The sequence below is a fragment of the Pituophis catenifer genome, unplaced genomic scaffold (assembly GCF_029215685.1).
Source record: "Pituophis catenifer annectens isolate HBS135680 unplaced genomic scaffold, rPitCat1.0.hap2 SCAF_3, whole genome shotgun sequence".
Classification (NCBI taxonomy): domain Eukaryota; kingdom Metazoa; phylum Chordata; class Lepidosauria; order Squamata; family Colubridae; genus Pituophis; species Pituophis catenifer.
Genome location: NW_027256883.1, coordinates 216,183,467 through 216,203,148, shown reverse-complemented (window position 1 = coordinate 216,203,148; position 19,682 = coordinate 216,183,467). Strand labels below are relative to the sequence as shown.

Below are 19,682 nucleotides of genomic sequence, written 5' to 3'. Positions count from 1 at the left end.
TGGCGGGCGCTCTCTTTGCCGCGGCTCGGGCCCGGTGGCCGCACAGCTCCCGGAGTCCGGCTGCCCCGCCGCGCCTTGGCTGCGGCGAGAGCGAAGCCCCTGGAAGCCCGGCTGCCCCGCGGATCGGGCGGAGGAGGGCGGGGAGGCCGCTCCCTGCTTTTGATTGCTCGAGAAGCCCCGCGCGGGCCGGGCAGAAGCGCTCTGGGCGTCCGGGCTGCTTTGGCGGGAGAGCCTGGCTTGCCCACCTGGGAGCGGCGGGCGCTAGGACCCGGCCCGGCCGCCGCGCCCTCTCCCTCTTTGGCGCCCCTTAAAATAGCCGGGCCGGCGGGGCCTGGGATCCGCCATGGCCGCCGCGCGCCACCCGCCCACGCGCTTCCACGCGGTCCACGGGGCCCACGTCTGCCTGGACGCCTCGCGCACGCGCGCCACCCGCGTGGAGAGCTTCGCGCACGGGCTGTGCTTCAGCCACCGGCCGCTGGAGCCCGGGCAACTCTTCCTGGTGGAGGTGGAGGAGAAGGAGGCGGGCTGGTGCGGCCACCTGCGCGTGGGGCTGACCGCCCGCGACCCCCGCGCCCTGCCCGCCGTGCCCGAGTACTCGCTCCCGGACCTGGTCCGGCTGGGCGACAGCTGGGTCTTCGCCATCACCCGCGACCACAACCGCGTGGGCGAGGCGGCGGCCGGCGGGCGGGAGGTCCAGGCCGGCCCCCACCTTCTCATCGAGCAAGTCCGCATCCCCCGCGACAAGCTGGTGGGCCGAAGCCGCCCGGGCCGCTACAGCCACATCCTGGATGCGCTCTACAGAGCCAACGCGCTGCCGGCCACGGCCCGCAAGAGCCGCATCGGGGTGCTGTTCACGCCGCAGCCCGACGGGACGGCCCACATGCACATCGTCATCAACGGGGAAGACATGGGGCCCAGCGCCAGGGGTCTGCCCGGCTCCCGGCCCCTCTACGCCGTGGTCGACGTCTTCGCCTCCACCAAGAGCGTCCGACTCATCCAGGTGGAATACGGCTGTAGGTATCGCCCGGCCTCCTAACCCAGCCCACGGGGGGCTGCTGGCTGGCTAGAAGTAGGCAAGGCCTGTGGGGTCCATGTTGAGTGCAAAGAAGGGTTGCAGGAATTGGGCAGGTCTGCTTTCATGAAAAGGGATGAGCTGACAGCAGCCTCCCAGGATTTGGAGGACCTGCCACAAGGAAAAGGGAGGCCAAGCTATTCTCCAAAGCCCCAGGAGGCAGGACCAGGAACAATGGACGGAAACTGAACAAGGAGGGAATTAAGGAGGAATTCCCTGACAATGAGGACAGTTAACCAGTGGAACCAGTGGCCTTCAGAGGTTGTGGAAGCTCCATCACTGGAGGCTTTTAAGGGACTGGGCAGCCGCTTATCTGGAATGGTCTAGGGTCTCCTGCTTGAGCAGAGAGCGGGAGTTGGGCTAGAAGACCTCCAAGGTCCCTTCCAACTCCCTTATTCTGAGTTAGCCCAGGTGAGGGTGGGATGCATTGGAGGAGGGAGAGCCCCGCCAGCACCCGGCATTTTCTCTCTTTGGGTATCGTCTTCATCCTGGAGGAAGGATGCCCGGTTCCCAAACTCCTGTTCGGAGCAGGAAGTCACGTGGTGTAACTCTGAAGAGGAGCTGTCAGTGAGGCTCCTCCGACACCCAGCACAACAGAAGCAGGAAGTTCTTTGCTCGTCAGGCGACTTTCAGTAAAGCTGCCCCACCCACGCCAGAGATAAACCATCCTCCTCAGGGGCTTTGATGGAAAGATTGCAAGGGCAGGGCTGGTCCAGGTGCTTCTAGAGGGCGGGAAGGGGATTTGGGAATACTAGGGATTATCATGGTCCCACAACGGCTTCTGGCATCTTGCAGATTAATCCGTGTCTGATGATGGAAAGTTTTATGGATCACAATCTGGCTATGAACCACAAAGAATTACTGGGACAATAAATTGGTTAATCTTTAAGGTGCCACAAGTCTCTGTGTCATTTGTGCTGCAAAAGACTAATGCAGCTTTGACCCCTGTGGAGATTTTAAAAACGGGTAGAATAAAAATATATATATAAAAAATAAATTAAAAATAGGAACAGGTGAGGTCTGGGGATCAGGACTGCAAAAGTGTTTAACTCACGGTGTTCGCATGCATGTCTGAGAAAGGACATCATTTCTGATTTCTCCCCTCTAAGCCAGGATGGGGGAGGGGGCAGCCGGAATGGCCAGAGTGAAGGGTCCTGGGAGATGAAATTCAGCAACATCTGCTGTGCCATACAGGTATTCCTCGCCTTACAACCATTTGTTTAGTGACTGAAGTTACAACAGCATGAAAAAAGTGACTTATGACTGTTTTTCACATTTACGACGGTTGCAGCATCCCCATGGTCACATGATCAAAATTCAGACACTTGGCAACTGACTCATATTTATGACAGTCACAGTGTCCTGGGGTCATGTCCTCCCCTTTTGTGACCTTCTGCCAAGCAAAGTCAATGGGGGAATCCAGATTTGCTTAATGACTGAACTATTCGCTTAACAACTGTAGCGAGAAAGGTCGTAAAATGGGTCCTTGGTGCTCACTAAGCTTGGTGGCTTCCTGGATGATGTTTCATGAGCCAGCTAGGGGACGTTATCAGTGCTAGAAGAGGGGTGTGTGTGTGTTGCGGAGTTGAGGCGGAAAAGAGGGGAAGGGAAGGAATGTTTCCTGACCCAATTAGGGAACATCATCACAGAGAGAGAGAGAGAGAGAGAGAGAGAGAGAGAGAGAGAGAGAGAGAGAGAGAGAGAGAGAGAGAGGGCCAATGAGACTCCCTTCCAGCACTGATGATGCAACCTAGTTGGCTAATAAAACGTCTACAAGAAAACCACCGAGCTCAGAGAGCACCAAGGACTCCACAATTCAGCCCTGAGCTAGAGATAATTCTCTTATGGGGATTCCATATATTCTCACACAATATTTTATTCAGTGGTATTCAGAAATTATCTTACATTTTGTTTTAATCCACCTTCATAGTCGCCCCCTGAAGAGCAGAAACCTGGCCTGCCTGCTTCTTGCCTGGGGGGGGGGGGGCTGGCCTCCCCTGCATTTTGCTCCCTGGCTGGGGCCTCTCGCAGCCTTTCGCTGGCGGTTCAATGCCAAGCACTTTCCCAGAGATGGTTAACAAGCGAATCCTTTGCCGTCCCAAGGCCGGAAGGGCTTCAGAGCTCCCGAGGGGCAGCTTTTTGGCAGCAGGTCTTCCTGCTCTGCTGTTTCCTCCACCCACCACCTCTTTCCCCCCCTTCAACCTTTTCTCAGGAAAACCCCTTCCAGGTTTCTCTTCCGTCCTGCGTGGCCTTGTGGCCCTCTGCGGAAGGGGCATTTCCTGCCTCTCAGCAGCTTCCATAGCCTTTTTTCCTTACTTTTCTTTCCATTTATTAGATTGGACGAGCACACTGTTTTCTAGTCCTCGACTTACAACAGTTCATTTAATGACCGTTCCAACTTAGAATGGCACTGAAAAAAATAACATTACCATTTTTCACACTTACGACCTTTAATCACTACATCGCATGATTAAAATTCAAATGCTTGGCAACTGACTCGTATTTATGACCTTTGCTATGTCCTGGAGGGTCACCTGATCCCCTTTTGCGACCTTTTGACAAGCAAACTGAATGGACATCCCCAGATTCATTTAAACAACCAGGTTATTAACTTGTCATCTGCGGTGATTCACTTAATGATTGTGGCAAAAAAAGTTGTAAAATGTGGGGAAAATCACTTACCATATGTATGTCTCACCTAAAATCAGAAATTTTGGGGTCAATGCACTGAAGCAAAAATCCCTCCCGTTCTCTCTGATCCCGCTTCCCTCCGCCACTAATCCCCTCAGTCTTTCATCAGAAACAATCAGATTAATCACGCTTTTAGATTGACAGCCCTTCCGATGCCAGGCGCAGGCAGGAATCGCCCGATGTATGGGAAACAGGCCTTTTTCCTCGGAGATGCCCATCATCCACAGCCTTCTCGCGCATTCCTGGGTCTCCGAAGGTCTCAGCTGCTTTTTCAGTCTTCTCTCCCTTCCTTCCCACCCAGCCGCTCAGGCCCTGCGCCGGAAGGGACCCCCTCCCCGAATCTCCTTCCTTCAGAACATTTCAGAGCTTCCTTCAGACTCTCATTTCTGGCTCTCCTGTTGTCACCACTCAGTTGTGGGTAACCTGCAACCACCACCAGCAACCCCTGGATTCCTTCCGACTTCCACAGGCACCCATAGCAACCCACCAGCTCCCTCCTCCTGACGTACGTTTTAGTCCTTAGGACTGATTAGTCCTAATCGGAACAACAGAATAACAAAGAGATGGAGGGGACCTTCGGAGTCTCCTAGTCCGACCCCGTTCAAGGAGGTCCTACACCATTTCAGAGAAATGGCTATCCAGCCTCTTCTTAAAAGCCTCCAGTGATGGAACTCCAACAGCTTCTGGAGGGAAGCTGTTCCATTGATTAATTGTTCTCACCATTAGGAAATTTCTCCTTAATTCCAGGTTGCTTCTCTCCTTCATTAGTTTTCATTCGTTGCTTCTTGTCTTGCCTGCCTTCAGGTACTTTGGAGAATACGTGGACCCCCCCTCTTCTCTGTGGCAGACCCTAAAATACTGGAAGTCTGCTATGTCACCCCTAGCCCTTCTTTTCTCAAGTTTAATTTTTTTAAAATTAAACATAAACAATTCAATTTATTCAATGTAACAATTCAATGTAACAATTACATAAACAGGGTGTTGTCTGGGTACAGTTAATTTTAAGAAGTAGTAGTAATATAATATAATTATATTATTATATATAATATAATAATAACATTAATGATCAAATAATAATAATAGCATTTGCTTATCCAGTTTAGTAAACCTTATGTAAGCCCTTCTTTTGTCTAGACTAGACCTGCCCAGTTCCAGCAACCGTTTTTCATATCTTTTAGCCTCCAGTCCCCTAATCCTCTTTCTTGCTCTTCTCTGCACTGGTGAGCCTTGTGCTTCCCCTTTCAGGCCTTTGGCTTTGGAGCGATGAGTCGATGTCTCAGGATGGTGTGATGCATAGTTTCGGTTCCCCCCGTTCCCCTGGAGCACAGCAATTCCCTCCCCCCCCCATACTTTGTGGCCGACTGGCATCTAATAAAGGGAGGCTGAGGCTGAAGCTCAAGACGGTAGTTCTGACAAGCGGTTGGGCTGGGATTGGAGAGTCCAGGATCCGGGGTCACTCAATGTCAGGCCTGCCTCCCTTCAAAGGAAAGAAAACCCCTAACTCCACTGATTTAGAGAAGAGGTACTTTTACTAAGTTTGAAGTAGTAGCGAAAGCAAGGCCAGATCTGATTCCAAATGCACGAAAGTTACAGATTGAAAGTCACCCCAAATCCCTCGCCCCAGGGCCCAGCACTGAGAGTCCAATCAACATCCAGTATGATGGTATGGGAAGGCTCCTCTTCAGTTATTTCTCCCACCTGGAGTCTCAGGACGGTTGGCCTTGACGGAGTGTGAGCAACTCCACTCAGCAGTGCCATAATTCACGGGTGCAAACCTCCCTTACAGTTCTCATGGGAGGACACCAGCTCACTTCCCCATCCCAAATACCTGAGGCCCCCCTCCCCCCCCATGGCAGCCAATAGCAAGCATGCTGAAGAAACACCCAAGCTGGAGATCCGGCTGACACTCGGCCACAGAAACTTCCCGAGGACTGTGGATGAGCCCAGCCGCCTCACCCAGGGTGTTGCTTGGAGGGAGTTAGGGAGAGAGAGAGCTGCGTCTTAATGCACTTTGCTATTTCAATGGTTTTACTAATCGAATTGTCTTTAATTTCAAACAACGTGATTAATGGATAAAACAATAATTAGAAAGGAGGAAACGCATTTATCTCTAATTGCCTAGTATTTCCCAAAACGTGATGACTCACTTATGTTCCATTTTTCCATTCCAGAGCTAATTGCTGCAGAACCACTCAAATCCCAAGGCAGAAAGAGGACAGGGTGTCCCAGTTTAAGGGTGTGGGTTGCTTCCCTTAAAATGCAGGTGACAGCCAGGAGCAGCATCGCCTGTCCTGTCCTCCGCCTCCTTTTCGGTACGGCCCCATTGCAGCGTCAACATTTTACCTGTTTTAGTTTAAAGTGGTCTTAATATTTAATGCTGAGAAATACATTTCACTTATTTTTAGTGGGGCTCCTAACGGAATCTTAGCAAGGACCTTCACCTAAGTGCCTGTCCCATCAACTGGCTGGGCCACAAGAGGGGATCCTTAAAGGCCAACTGTTTGTCCCAAAGGAAGGAAAAAAATGGCTATGGGGGGGGGCAAATAGTAAAATAGTAAATAGGAAGAGGATTGATTTGAACCAAGTAGGTCTGCTATTGAGGACTGACGTATGTACTTGGGAAGTGAAGACACAGATTTGAATAGTTGCAGGAATTGGGTGTGTCTTCTAGTCTAACGAAGAGAAGGACTATGGGGAACATGATTGAACTCTTCCAATATCTGAGGGGTCGCCACAAAGAACATAGAACGATACATTTGGAAGGGACTTTGGAGGTCTTCTAGTCCAACCCTCTGCTCGAGCAGGAGACCCTATACCATGTCAGACAAATGGTTGTCCAGTCGTCTTCAGTGATTGAGCACCCATAACTTCTGGTGGCAAGCTGTTCCACTGGTTAATTGTCCTTACTGACAAGAAATGTCTCCTTAATTCCAGGTTGCTTCTCTCCTTCATTAGTTTCCATCCGTTCCTTCCTGTCCTGCCTTCTGGTGCTTTGGGGAACAGGTGGAGCCCTTTGTCTTTGTGGCAGCCCCTCAACTATAACAAAGGGGGTCAACCCATTCTCTAGAGCACCTGAGGGCAGAATAAGAAGCAGCGAATGGGAACTAATCAAGGAGAACTAAGGATAAATTTCCTGACAGTGAGAACAATTAATCGATGGCTTGCCTACGGAAGTTGTGAGGGCTCCATCTTTCGAGGTTTTTAAGAAGAGATTGGATGACCACTTGTCTGAAACAGTAGAGGGTCTCCTGCTTGAGGTTGAACTAGAAGACCTCCAAGGTCCCTTCCAACTCTAATATACTGTTATTCTCGTTCCTGAAAGATTTCGAGCAAAAGTGAAATGCCAAATACCATCTCTCTGTAGCAGTTGCAAGAAAGAATCTAGACAATTTTGTGTCATCTTAACATCCAGGATACAGATACAGATAAACAAGAGTTGGAAGGGACCTTGTAGGTCATCTAGTCCAACCTCCCACCCATGCAGGAGACCCTACACCATGTCTGACTGATGGCAGTCCAGTCTCTTCTTGAAAGCCTCCAGTGATGAAGCTCCCACAACTTCTGAAGGCAACTTCTGTTCCATGGGTGGATTGCTCTCACTGTCAGAAAATTCCTCCTTATTTCTAGGTTGAATCTCTCCTTGGTCAGTTTCCATCCATTGTTCCTCATCTGGCCTTCGGGTGCTTTGGAAAATAGCTTGATCCCCAACTCCTCTATGAAAGCCCCTCAGATATTGGAAGAATGCTCTCCTGTCTCCCCTGGTCCTTCTCTTCACTAGACTAGCCATGCCCAGTTCCTGCAACCGTTCATCGTATGTTTGAGCCTCCAGTCCCCTCATCATCCTGGTTGCTCTTCTCTGTACTTTTTCTAGAGTCTCAACGTCTTTTTTATGGTGTGCTGTATTGTATAGGAGATTTACTGTGGCACACAGTTTCATGGAAACTGTTTCAGGGCATCCTGTATTTGCTCCCTTTCCCAGGTGCCACAGTCCTCTTGATGTTGCTGTTACCACAACAGATTAATAAAACTATTTTTAGAAATTATTCCGGAGGGATAAAGTTACACAGGATAAACAGGACCAACACAACAGCTGTGTGGTATTTTTCAATCTCCAGGCGAATTTCTGGAAGGGGGGTTGATTTTGGGCGCTCCAGATGGAGTTTGAAAGAATCATTTAGGATTTCCCAGGAGACCAATTCAAGAGGAAGGGAAGGAGCAGCATATCAGCAGTTAGAGACCTCAATTACTCAATCAGAATAGAGCTGGAAGGTCTAGTCCAACCCCCTGCTCAACCAGGAGCAATCCTATACAATTTCAGACAAGTGGCTGTCCAGTCTCTTCCTGAAAACCTCCAGTGATGGAGCCCCCACAGCTTCTGGAGGCAACCAGTTCCACTGGTTAATCGTTGTTCTCCCTGTTAGGAAGTTTCTCCTTAATTGCAGGTTGCTTCCCTCCTTGATTATCTCTGGATCTGGAGGTTGCTGAGGAGGGAAAGGGCTGGACTCCAGCTGTCAAGGATGGTCTTTCTCCCTAGGAGACCGGCTCTTGAAGGCCTTTGGCATCCCCCCACCCACAGCATCCTTCCGTGGTGACCACACCTGCTGAGGAGCAGCAGCTGCTCTGAATGGAAGGTGCCATGACGAGACACACCTGCCCACAGGCAACCCTAATCCATGCGGAGGGTCCCAGGAGGCTCTCCTGAGGCTGTTGAATAAGCCCAACTGGGTCACACCGGAGGCGTTGCACTCCTTCCATCTCTAAAGGACTCATTAACCCATGGTGCTGGGCCAGGCAATGTCTGTTCAGGAGCAGCTTTCACTCTGCAAAGTGATGTCTTTCTCTCACCAGGGGAGGGATAAGAGCCTGGGACCCCAGGAGGGCCACTGCAACCCCTGCCATGTGTCAAGTGTGGGAGGGAAGGAGGAACAGGAGGCCATTAACCTGAAGCCAAGTGATGGCTGGGTGGCCGGGGAGTCCCCCAAGGCTACGTTTGTGTTTCTGAGTTTTAGGCAGCCCCCCCCTCCCAGTGCTCTCTGCCTTCTGGCTGGATCCCCCCAGCACAGACTGATTGCGTCCCCCTTTTGCTCTGCAGTGGTGGGGGTGGGGGTCCAACCTTGGCAACTTGAAGATATGTGGACTTCAACTCCCAGAATTCCCCAGCCAGCATCACTGATGCCAAAGTTGGACACCCCCAGGTCCATGGCCATAGAATTTCAGAGTGAACCTTCTTCTCAGAGGGCATCCCCCACTTTCTCTGAGGAAGCCTTCCTTTGTGCCCCATTGGCTCTGTGCCCCTTTAGATTAGAATAACAGAGCTGGAAGGGACCATGGAGGTCATCTAGTCCAACCCCCTGCTCAAGCAGCAGACCCTATCCCATTCCAGGCAAATGGCTGTCCAGCCTCTTCCTGAAAACCTCCAGTGATGGAGCCCCCACAGCTTCTGGAGGGAAGCCGATCCAGTGAGTAATTCTTCTCACATTCAGGACCCCTCTTCTTTGTGGCAGCCCCTCAACTATTGGAAGACTGCTATTCTGTCACTTCTCTTAGTTAGACATACCTCGTTCCCTTAACCATTCATCATAGTTTAACTTAATCATCTTTGTTGTTCTTCTCTGCACTCTTTCTAGAGTCTCAACTTTGCTTTTTCTATTGTTTGCAAACTCTTTTCTTGTTTTATTTCGTACGGGGTGGGTGGGTGGTGGGTGGAATTAGAGAACAAAAAATAGCAAGAGCTTCTAGCTTTCTGTCGCACAAAAATCAGCTGCTTGAGAATAATAAGCCCCAAAGATGCATTTTACAATTCCTGCAACTCAGAACAGCTTGGTTTGCGCAAAGGAGACACTTACCTTGGTTTAATCCTCGTGTCTTAACCTGATTTAGCTGGGTTAGTGGCACATTTATGTTGGTTTAGTTCATGTATTAAGCTGCTTTAACTAGGTCTGCACAAGGACACGCTTTTGTTGGTTTAACCCTCATTTCTAAAACTGGTTTAAGAGAATCTGTATCTCTGCAGAGTTATGTAGGTATAATCCTCACCTCTTAAACGAGTTTTCCAGGATGGGCACAAGGACACGCTAATGCTGGTCTAACCCTCGCTTCTTAAGCTACTTTAAGAGGGTCTGCATCTCTGGGCACTTAGGTTGGTCTAATCCTCACCTTCCTCTCCCCCTCCCCCTCCCGCCAGTGCCCTCCCTGCAGACTCTCTGCCGCACTGCCATCCAGAAGCACATCAGCCACCGCCTGGCCATTGACGGGCTGAACCTGCCTCCGCTGCTGAAGGACCTCTGCAAATACGAATGAAACACCTGGCCCAGCACACCTGCCTCACCTGCCTGGCGGGTCTTTCCGGACGGGGCTGGTTTGCAAATGCCTAGGAAGAAGCAGCCGATTCTGTGGATGTCAAGCAACGGGAAGCCTCCGTTGGGGCGCTCCCAAATGAACCCGGGGAACCTTTGGTGCCCCCGGAGCAGCCCAGAAGGTGCCACACGAGGGCAGTGCCCCGTTGTGGTGAGGGCGAGAATTTCCCGCATGTAAATCTGAGCAGGATCTGGGGCAGCCACGAGTGTTCAATAAAAACAGTCTCAAGGAAAGGATATTGTTCTGCTTGTGAGGATATTTCTGTAGCACCTCCAGACTTTAGAACCCCAGTTTCTCTTAAGTCCCCAGGGAAGACCCTGGCTGGGCTCCCCCTGACAGGCCAAGGCCAGCTGTGGCTCAGCACGAACAGAGCCCAGGTGCTCTCTCTCAGTCACACATTTCTTCAGTGCCGGACAAAGGTGGGTCCCCCCATAAGGCTGGGAGAACCCCAAATGCAATTTTAAGCAAGCACATATGAAACAAACAAAATGTTAAAAAGTTACTATATTTATGTAGTTACTTAACTAAGCACATCTACATTGTATTAAAGCAACTAGAATATCTTTTCAATCCCCAAGGCATGTTACAACTTTTGAGCACCCCTGATGTTTGGAAATTAAAAGTTGAAAAACGTGGCACGCCCTAAATAGGTTTCTTGATTGCATAAGAGGAAGACTGCTTACAGGAATTAAGGAATTACAGATGTTATAAAAATTCTTCTACAGCATCTTGTGGTTATGCTCACAGGTTCAGCTATAAGCTTGTGATTCCCTTATCAAGGTCTCCACAACTCTGAAGGCCTGCGGAGGCCTGGATTTTATCTCTCTCACTTCAACCTGTGAATCTACAGCAATCATCAGAATGACCAAATCCTGAGGTGTCAACAGCACCTCTTGAGGAAGGTTTGGGTTGGGGGAGGGGACGGAGGTCCCAGTCACTTCAGGCCACCTGACCACCAGAGCAGAGACCTCAGTGGCCCTGTGTGACATAAGGCCCACACCCTGTGATGCTGGTTCTAGAATGGGGGGGCACTCGGGGTGGCCAGAGGACAGCACTGGCACTGCAGCGCTGACCAGCTTGCAGCATAGATGATGGCCTTTTGTGGGGGCCTGGAAAAAGCTTCCTCGGCCTCCTTTGCACCATCCCACCAAGGTATTACTGTCCCCCCCCCCAAACAATTTGAACTTGGCTTGGCAGCTGTGCCAGAAGGGCCTGGAAATGGGGATCCTGAGCAGAGCGTGGGGCGCTGCAGAGACAGGCCTCAGCCATCTCCAGTTGCATGATCAGGGCAATCTAGACAAGCCACACAGATTACAGGGCTGGTGTGAGGGCGTGGACCTCCCTGTGCCCTGCCGGGCTCTGCTCTTTTCACAGGGGCAGAGTTGGGGGTTTTGACCTCTGAGTAGAACTTCTTTCCTAAGTCTCTTTAGCCAGACTGGCTAAGAAAGGGACGGAGCAGAAGCAGCAGCCGGCCACCCCACCAGCTCCCCTCCAGGACAACCGAAGCGCAAAAGATCTCTGGGTGGGATCCTTTCCCCTTTCGCTGCTTTTCCTTGAACTGGCAGCCGGATGGGTCTGGTCGCCGCGCAGAGGGTTTATGGGGGGAGTGGGAGTTATTGTACCCTTTCCCGAATCCTTGTCAGCCTGGGGAGCCACCATCGCAGACCCAGAGGAACTGGGGAGGGTTAGAAGGGAGGCCGTCTCCAAAAGGTGCTTTCCAAAAACAATGGCTTTCTTCTTTTTCTTTCTTTTTCTTTGAAATCATTTCTCACCCAAGAAGCTTCTTCAGGGAATTCTGAAGTTAGAAATAAAGAAGCTTTTCGGATGAGAAGCGAAACGTTTTCAAAGAAAACACCAAGAAAATCCAGTTGCCTTTTGGAAAAAGCACCTTGGAACAAGCAGGATGGAGAATCTCCACAGATGTTTAAAGAGTCAGTTTAACCCCCTCCCCCCCCTTTTATGAGGGGGTATTTTACCCTTTTCTAAATCCTTGTCAGCCTGGGAAGCCACCATTATAGCTGGAGAAACTGGGAGGGTTAGAGGAGAAAAGGGAACTGGGGACCAACCCTCCTCAGAAGCACTTGAAGAGGCTGACCCTATTTCGCTTGCAAAAGAGCAGCCTGGGGGGGGGGGTGAGTGTGGGTGGGTGGACTGGTGAGGAGAAGGGGGAGGACCAGTGGGTCAGAATGAAAATAAAGGAAAATGAATATTAAAAGACATTCGTTGGCTGTGGGAGAGACTAACTGGTAGCACATCCTGCCTAAAATAGGGGTGGATTCCTCCCTGCAGGAGATTTTCAAGGAGGGCTGTTGGCTGGGTATTGGGGATCGATTACATAGTCTCTAAGGTCCCTTCTCCATATAGTCCATTGTCCTAGAGAAAGCAGCTCTTCTCCAACTGTCCAAGATCCGGTCTGCCAAGGCAGCTGGGGAGCAGAATCTGCTCGGATGCCTCCATATCCCTTAGTATTCCTTATGGGCAGAAACATCCCTGCTGGGGCCCAGCTGGCACAGGCCATGCCCATCCAACTTCACCCAGGAGAGTGGCATTCTGTCAGCATTCAGTGGGGCTCTGCTGCTCTTCCGGGGCTCACAGGCTGAGGAGTAATGGCTGTTCCAGTGGGGCACCCCACACTGAGCCTCTTACGCTCTTTGCCAGCTCCCGAGGTGGGCAACTAAGTGGGTGCAAATGACAGAAAAGGCCTCTGGTGGTTCCTGGTTCCTCTGAGGAAGAGGTTTGAGCAAGAGAAGTTGCGGGGAGTGGAAACTCTACTTGTGCCCAGAAGTGCCCAGGGGTCTGGGCTCCCCCTTTCTGGCCTGACCTGCTGAAAGGGGGGAGGGATTATCCTTCAGCTGCCCTCACCCCCTCTGGTTGTTGCATCGGCAGAAAATAGGGCAGACTCTCAAGCGGGCATGTTGTCCCCTGAACAGGAGAACCGACCGCCAGTGGCAGCAGCAGCAGCAGCGAGTCCAGAGAGGCCCCACGGAGTCGGCTGAGCCCCTTTGCCCAGGTGCCACGGGAGGCCTCTCCTTCAGCTGGCATCCCGTGCCCCCCGGGGCTCCTGCGAAGGAAACCGCAGGCCAAGCAGACGGGTCATCTGCAGGGCGGTGCCACGCGGCTTCCCTCGGTGCCCAGCCTCGCCCAGTCGTGCCTGGCCCCAGGGGCCCTCCAGCAGGGGAGCACGGACCCTTGGGAGCCCCCTCAGGGTTCCTGCTGCAGGCTCCCCCTGCAGAACGTGGCCCAGGAGTTCCCGCTGGAGCACCCGGCCGAGCGGTGGCTCTACCTCCCCACGGGGCCCCCGCAGCCCCCACAGCAGCAGCCCCTGAGCTCTGGCGGGGACTTTGCCCTGGCCCAGTGGGGCTTCTTGCCCAGTGGGGGGGTCTTCGTGATGTCGACCAAGCTGAACGGAGACAGGGATGCCCAGCCCAGACTGCCCTGGCCCCCCAACATCTGCATCCTGACCCTGGCCATGATGATCGCGGGCATCCCCACTGTCCCCGTGCCCGGTGTGCGTGAGGAAGACATGATCCATGCTGCTCAGTGCTTCATGGCAGAGAACCTGGACCCCGGCGAGGGCCCAGAGGAAGGGTCCCCGAGGAGGCAGTGGGGGGCCTTCCAGCGCCTGGGGTCCTCCTGCAAGAGGGACCGGCAGCGCAGGCGAGTGACCCACCGGAGCCTCCTGCCCCTCTTCCTGGCCCAGCTGGAGAAGTAGCAGCCAGAGACTCCCTCGGGTGGGGGATGAGGGGGGTTGAGAATCCGATATAAAGGAATGGAAAAAACTGGACCTTTGCTGCCCTTCGTGTCCCTGACCCAGCGCCCCAATTCGGCTGCTCATGCCAGCCCTTCCCAGCTGGCTTGGCTTGACCTCCCTGCGACCGGTCCTGCCCCTGCTTGCCCTTCGTTGCCAGGCCGCTCTCCATGCAGGGCTGCTGGGAGCCCCCCATCCTCTGACTGGGGCCAGGAATGATCAGCAGGCACGGACCAGTCAGGGAGACTGCTAGCAAGGGATCCTCAGAGGCCCCACTTGGGGGGGGGGATGAGCAGGAGGCGAAGGCCGGAGGAGACCTTCCCTGCCCAGCTGGAGGTGCTCTGGCCCAGAGACGAGGGGGGAGCCTCGTGACTGTCCTTCACGACTGGCTGCTGCTCCCCTTCCTCCCCACCAGCAAAGCCCATCCGTCTGTCAGGGACAGGACTGCATCCCATAGAATCCCACCACTTTTACCAAAGAAAGAAGTTTCTGTGAGGGGCCAGAGAGGGAGAAAGGAACAGAGGATCTTCCCATTATGCCCCCACCTGAACCGAAGGCCCAGTCCGTCCGTCAGCCAGCCCAGCAACGGGTGAATTCCTCTGGGGCTGCCCTGGCTCAGCTCGGGGGTTAGAAAACACGCTAAAGTAGTCCTCCACTTATGACTACAATTAGGATCAGAATTTACATTGCTAAGAAAAGTGGCCGTTAGGTAAACCACGCCTGATTCTATGACCTGTCTTGTCATGATAAGCAAATCACTGCAGTCGTTAAGTGAATCAGTGGTTGTTAAGCGAATCTGGCTTCCCTCGTTGACTTTGCTTGTCAGAAGCTGGCTGGGAAGGTCACAAATCACACGACTCCAGGAGGCTTCAACTGTCGTACCTCCCTGTCAGTTGCCAACTCCCCAAGGTGTGGTGATTGGTCCATGGGGATGCTGTCGTAACAGTCATAAGTGTGAGGACAGACCATAAGTAACTTTTTCAGTGCCGTTGTAACTTTGAACGGTCACTAAGCAAATGGTTGTGAGTTGAGGATTACCTGTATCAGATATTTATCCAACGATTCATCCTGGGAACTTCTCAAGACTTCCGACTGGTCATCAGGATCAGCCCCCCCAGCTGGAAGTCCCCCCCCCTTGTCCTTTGGATCACTCCTCCCTGCTGCAAATCCTTTCCTTCTGACCCAAAGGAGCCTTTTTTTTCAAGAGCCTTGGTAGTACAGTGGTCTAAGGCACCCTGTTATTAAGCTGGTTATTAAGACCAGCTGCCTGCAATTACTGCAGGTTCGAATCTCGCCAAGGCTCAAGGTTGACTCAGCCTTCCATCCTTTCTAAGGTAGGTAAAATGAGGACCCAGTTTGTGGGGGCAATAAGCTGACTTTGTATAAATATACAAAAGGATGAAGGCTATTGCTTAACACATTGTAAGCCGCCCTGAGTCTTCGGAGAAGGGCGGCATATAAATCAAATAAATAAATAAAAAAAAGAGGCAACTGGGCTTCCTTGCTTTTCTTTGAAGACGTTTCGCTTCTCATCCAAGCAGCTTCTTCAGCTCTGACTGGATGGAGGGGAAAGGAAGGATTTATACTCCTTGCAGACAGTTGCATATAAATCCTTCCCTTCCCTTCCCCTCCATCCAGTCAGAGCTGAAGAAGCTGCTTGGATGAGAAGCGAAACGTCTTCAAAGAAAAACAAGGAAGCCCAGTTGCCTCTTGAAAAAAAAGGCTCCTTTGGGGCAACCATGATTCCAGAGAGCTTCCTTCTGAGTTCAGCACAGCTCAGGTGTGTCTGCCCAGCAGCCGGGAGGCCTGGCTGAAACGGCAGGTCAGGTGGAGCGGTTGAAGCAGAATAACAGAATAACAGGGTTGGAAGGGAGCTCAGAGGTCTTCCAGTCCACCCCCCGGCTCAAATAAGAAACTCTCTACTATTTCAGACAAATGGCTGTGCAAACTTCTTCAAAACCAGCACCTACAACTTCTGAAGGCAACCCATCCCACTGGTTAACTGTTCTGTCAGGGACTTTCTCCTTATTTCTAGGTTGCTTCTCTGCTTCCGTTGCTTCTTGTTCTGCCTTCAGGGGCTTTGGAGAATAGCTTGACCCCCCCTTCTTTGGGGCAGCCCCTCAAATATTGTAAGTAACGCTGCTGTCAGGTCCCCCTGCTCCTTCTTTTCTCCAGACGGGCCAAACCCCAAATCCTGCAACCGTTCTTCGTACGTTTTAGTCTCCAGGCCTTTAATCCTCTTAGTTGCTCTTCCCTGCATGGTTTCCAAAGTTTCTACATTCATTTAGTGAATGTTCAAAGTTACAACAGCACCGACTTATGACTGTTTTTCACACTTATACCCATGCACCATCCCTGTGATCACTTGATCCAAATTGAGATGCTTGGCAACTGACCCCTATTTACGACGGTTTCCATGTCCCCAGGTCATGTGATCCCCTTTTGTGACTTCTGACAAGCAAAGCCAATGGGGAAGGCAGATTTGCTTAACAACCGTGTGACTCACTTAGCAACTGCAGGTTCACTTTAACTGTGGCACAAAAGGTTGTCAAATTCACTTATCAAATGTTTCACTTAGCAACAAAACTGTTGGCCTCAGTGGTGGTCATAAGTCAAGGCTTACCTGTGCTGGCTGCCTCCTTCCCAAGGCCTGCGGGGTCTTTTCATCTTGGTGAGCCGGGGTGGGGGTGGGGAATGGGCATCAGACGGGGGTTCACAAAAACACCCCTTGCATTTTGGCGTTTCCGGGGGGACTTCCAGGGAGCGACGGGAGATCGCGGCTATCCAACCTCGGCAGCTTTCAGATCTGTGGAAATGGCCAGCATTGCAGCCTCCAGGGTCTCCCGCGGATGCCTCCTAAGCCTTGGCCGGCTCGGAGCAGCCGCCCATCTCGGCACCCACCAGCCCCGGGCTGAGTCCGCCCCCCCCTTCGACGGGCAAACTTCAGCGGGCGGGACTGGCAGGCGCCGCTCGTCCGCCAAGGAGCCGGGAGCGAGGCGGGGGGGGGGGGGAGCTTCGCGCGACCCTCTGCATCGGCCGCGTGTGGCGGCGAGACGGCTGGGAGACTTCGGGGCCGAGAGACGCGTGTCCTAAACCGGCCTTGGACCGGCACCCAAGGCTTTGGCCGGGTCCCCGAAGGGCGGCTGGGCAGCTGTTGCCTCGCCCCCCGTTGGCCAGGAGAGCCGATCGGCGGGAGCAGAGGGAGCCGGGGCTGCGCGATCCTCCGCTTTTTATGGAGCGAATAAAGAGAAACCCAAACCGGGCGAGGAAGCAGAAGGGCCGGCACAGGGCAGCCTCTGCGGGAGGAACCGCGCGGGGAAGGGGCGCGGCTGGCCGGGCAGCCCGGCACCCACCGCTCCAGGCGAGCCATCGCGAAAGGAAGGGACGGGGTTGGGGCCCTTCGCGGGGATAAGAGCCGGGCCTTTGGGCCGCTGCCTGTCTTCTACCCTACAAATTCTAAGAGTTGGAAGGGACCTTAAAGGTCACCTAGTCCAACCCCCTAGTCCTGGAAACACAGTCGCAGAAAGCCCCCCTTCCCAGCTTTCGAAGACTGCAAAGCGGCCAAGGCCATTGCGGGCTGTGTCGCCAGCCGAGAACTGGCTTGCTTGCCCCCCAAACCGAATAAACTCTGCTCCGGGGGATCTTCTTTCCAGAGGTGCGGTCCAGGCACCGGTTCTGAAAGGCAATGCACCCGAAGTGTCCGTCCGTTCAGACTCTACGACGCCCGGTTGCCTGTCCCACCTAAAAACCTTTTTCATCAAAACCACGGAAAACAAAAGGGCCAACCTCCCGGGCCAGGCAGCTCTGAATATTTCTCTGGCTGCCAAAATTTGCCTATAAAAACAAAATACCAAGGAGAAGTCCGCAGGCTCTTCCTTTTGGACGGAACAAGCAAGTGGGCACCGTAGTAGGAAACCTGCCACACACGGGGTGGCAGCGCAGATCATCAGCAGGGGAGTCCTGACTGAGCCTGGTTCAGGAGCCAGCTGGGTCCCCCGGGTACCGTTTTCCCAGGAGGAGCCACACATGGGCTCAAGGAAGATGTTCCCCAGCTTAGAAACAATTGGGGGACCCGGACTTGATGAGACAGGGAGCTGCCCGCAGTTTATTGTAAAATAGGCAGCTGTAGCAATGTTTTAAATAAAGGAGTAAACGCTTCATGTAACGTGCCAGACCACAATTTAGCTGACTGTAGCCAATAGATGCAGATGCCCTTCCCATGTTCAGGGTTCCATCGAAGGTGGCCCAGACTAGCCCTGTTGTTCTGCTGAGGTGTCACCAGGGGGCAGCACTGAGCCAAGCTCTGATGAGCCCTGCGAAAACCCTGACTGACCAGCCGCTGCCGATGGGTCTTTGGACCGAACCTGTCTTGTAGGGCCAGGTGAAGGAGAGGGGCGCCTCGGACAGCCGAGCGAAACATACAATTTATTGACATTGCAGTACCAGGTGATGCCAGAGTCGAAGAAAAAGAACTGGAAAAAATCATGAAATATCGCAACCTGGCCATCGAAACTACATGGCTATGGATGAAACATGTAACAGTGATACCCACTGTCATCGGGGCACTTGGTACCATGTTCAAGAATTTTATAAGATACATAAACAAATTGTAGCTTCCTGCAATAACACCAGCTGAACTGCAAAAAAATGCGCTACTTGGAACATCATACATCTTAAGAGGGTACTTGGTTGATACCTAGGACATTAGCAGCAACTTACATCAACTATTAGCGCCAGTCAGTGGTATTTGTGATGCATTTTTGAATGTTCAGTTGACTATGTTTCATGTTTCATGAAGTTAATAATAATAACAACCATAATAATAGGTACCATGTCCAAGAATTTTATAACAATTTTATATAATTTTATAACATCAGCAAATTGCAGCTTCCTGCAATAACACCAGCGGAACTGCAAAAAACTGTGCTACTTGGAACATCATACATCCTAAAAGGGTACTTGGTTGATACCTAGGACGCTGGCAGCAACCCGTATCAACCATTAGCACCAGTCAATCGTATTTGTGATGCATTTTTGAATGTTCAGTTGACTGAGTTTCATGTTTAATCATCATCATCATCATCATCATCATCATCATCATCATCATCATCACCACTGGAAATTGTGCCAGAAATTTGGATTTGAGTACAGCAAAAACCACTGGGAACATCAGGTTGAGAAAGTTTTAGAGAATGAGAAACTCAAGATCTTGTGGGACTTTAGGATTCAGACTGACAGGCACTTGGTCCACAACACACCCGACATAACAGTAATTGAAAAGAAAAAAGTATGGTTCATTGACATTGCAATACCTGGTGATGCACGGATTGAAGATAAGCAGCAAGAAAAAATCACAAAGTACCGCGACTTGCAAATTGAAGTTGAGCAACTGTGGAAAAAGAAATCGTGTGTTGTCCCGATTGTAATTGGAGCCCTTGGAGCAATACCCAAAGGGCTACCCCGCTATTTAGAAATTCTAAATTTGCCGGACTTGAACATTTTGACTCTACAAAAAACCACCTTACTCGGAACAGCTTACATCCTCCGACGATACCTTAACAGTTCCTAGGTCCTTGGTTAGGACTCGAGCTGCTGAGCTATTAACCAGCCTCTAAGGCTGTGAATCTCACTAAAGATTAAATAATAATAATAATAATAATAATAATAATAATAATAATAATACTGGTAATAACAACAGAGTTGGAAGGGACCTTGAAGGTCATCTAGTTCAACCCTCCACCCAAGCAAAAGACCCTACACCATTTCTGACCGATGGCAGTCCAGTCTCTTCTTGGAAGCCTCCAGTGATGAAGC

At 51.8% G+C, this 19,682-nt stretch overlaps 2 protein-coding genes across 3 annotated transcripts; both read left to right on the top strand.

The window, feature by feature from the left end:
- The first annotated feature begins 171 nt into the window (after positions 1-171).
- NEURL2 (neuralized E3 ubiquitin protein ligase 2) lies at positions 172-10,356 on the top strand. Of its 2 annotated transcripts, none has more exons than XM_070941890.1 (2): positions 172-1,013; positions 5,935-6,069. In XM_070941890.1, coding segments are annotated over exons 1-2 (672 nt in total). In that variant the 5' UTR covers positions 172-343; the 3' UTR covers positions 5,937-6,069. The 2 variants fall into 2 exon arrangements, with proteins under 2 accessions (XP_070797991.1, XP_070797990.1); XM_070941889.1 differs by lacking the exon at positions 5,935-6,069 and adding an exon at positions 9,948-10,356 and having other exon boundaries at positions 193-1,013.
- Positions 10,357-11,208: 852 nt separating this feature from the next.
- On the top strand, positions 11,209-13,832 carry SPATA25 (spermatogenesis associated 25). The gene is made up of 2 exons (XM_070940860.1): positions 11,209-11,272; positions 13,051-13,832. Exons 1-2 carry the CDS (start codon positions 11,209-11,211, stop codon positions 13,830-13,832), a joined length of 846 nt encoding a protein of 281 aa, XP_070796961.1.
- Positions 13,833-19,682: the final 5,850 nt, after the last annotated feature.

Coding starts and splice junctions, on each gene's coding strand:
- NEURL2 (XM_070941889.1), top strand. CDS start 344: ATGGCCGCCGCGCGCCACCCGCCCACGCGCTTCCACGCGGTCCACGGG. Junction 1,014..9,947: donor CATCCAGGTGGAATACGGCT/GTAGGTATCGCC, acceptor CCCTCCCGCCAG/TGCCCTCCCTGCAGACTCTC.
- SPATA25 (XM_070940860.1), top strand. CDS start 11,209: ATGATGGCCTTTTGTGGGGGCCTGGAAAAAGCTTCCTCGGCCTCCTTT. Junction 11,273..13,050: donor CTTTGCACCATCCCACCAAG/GTATTACTGTCC, acceptor TCCCCTGAACAG/GAGAACCGACCGCCAGTGGC.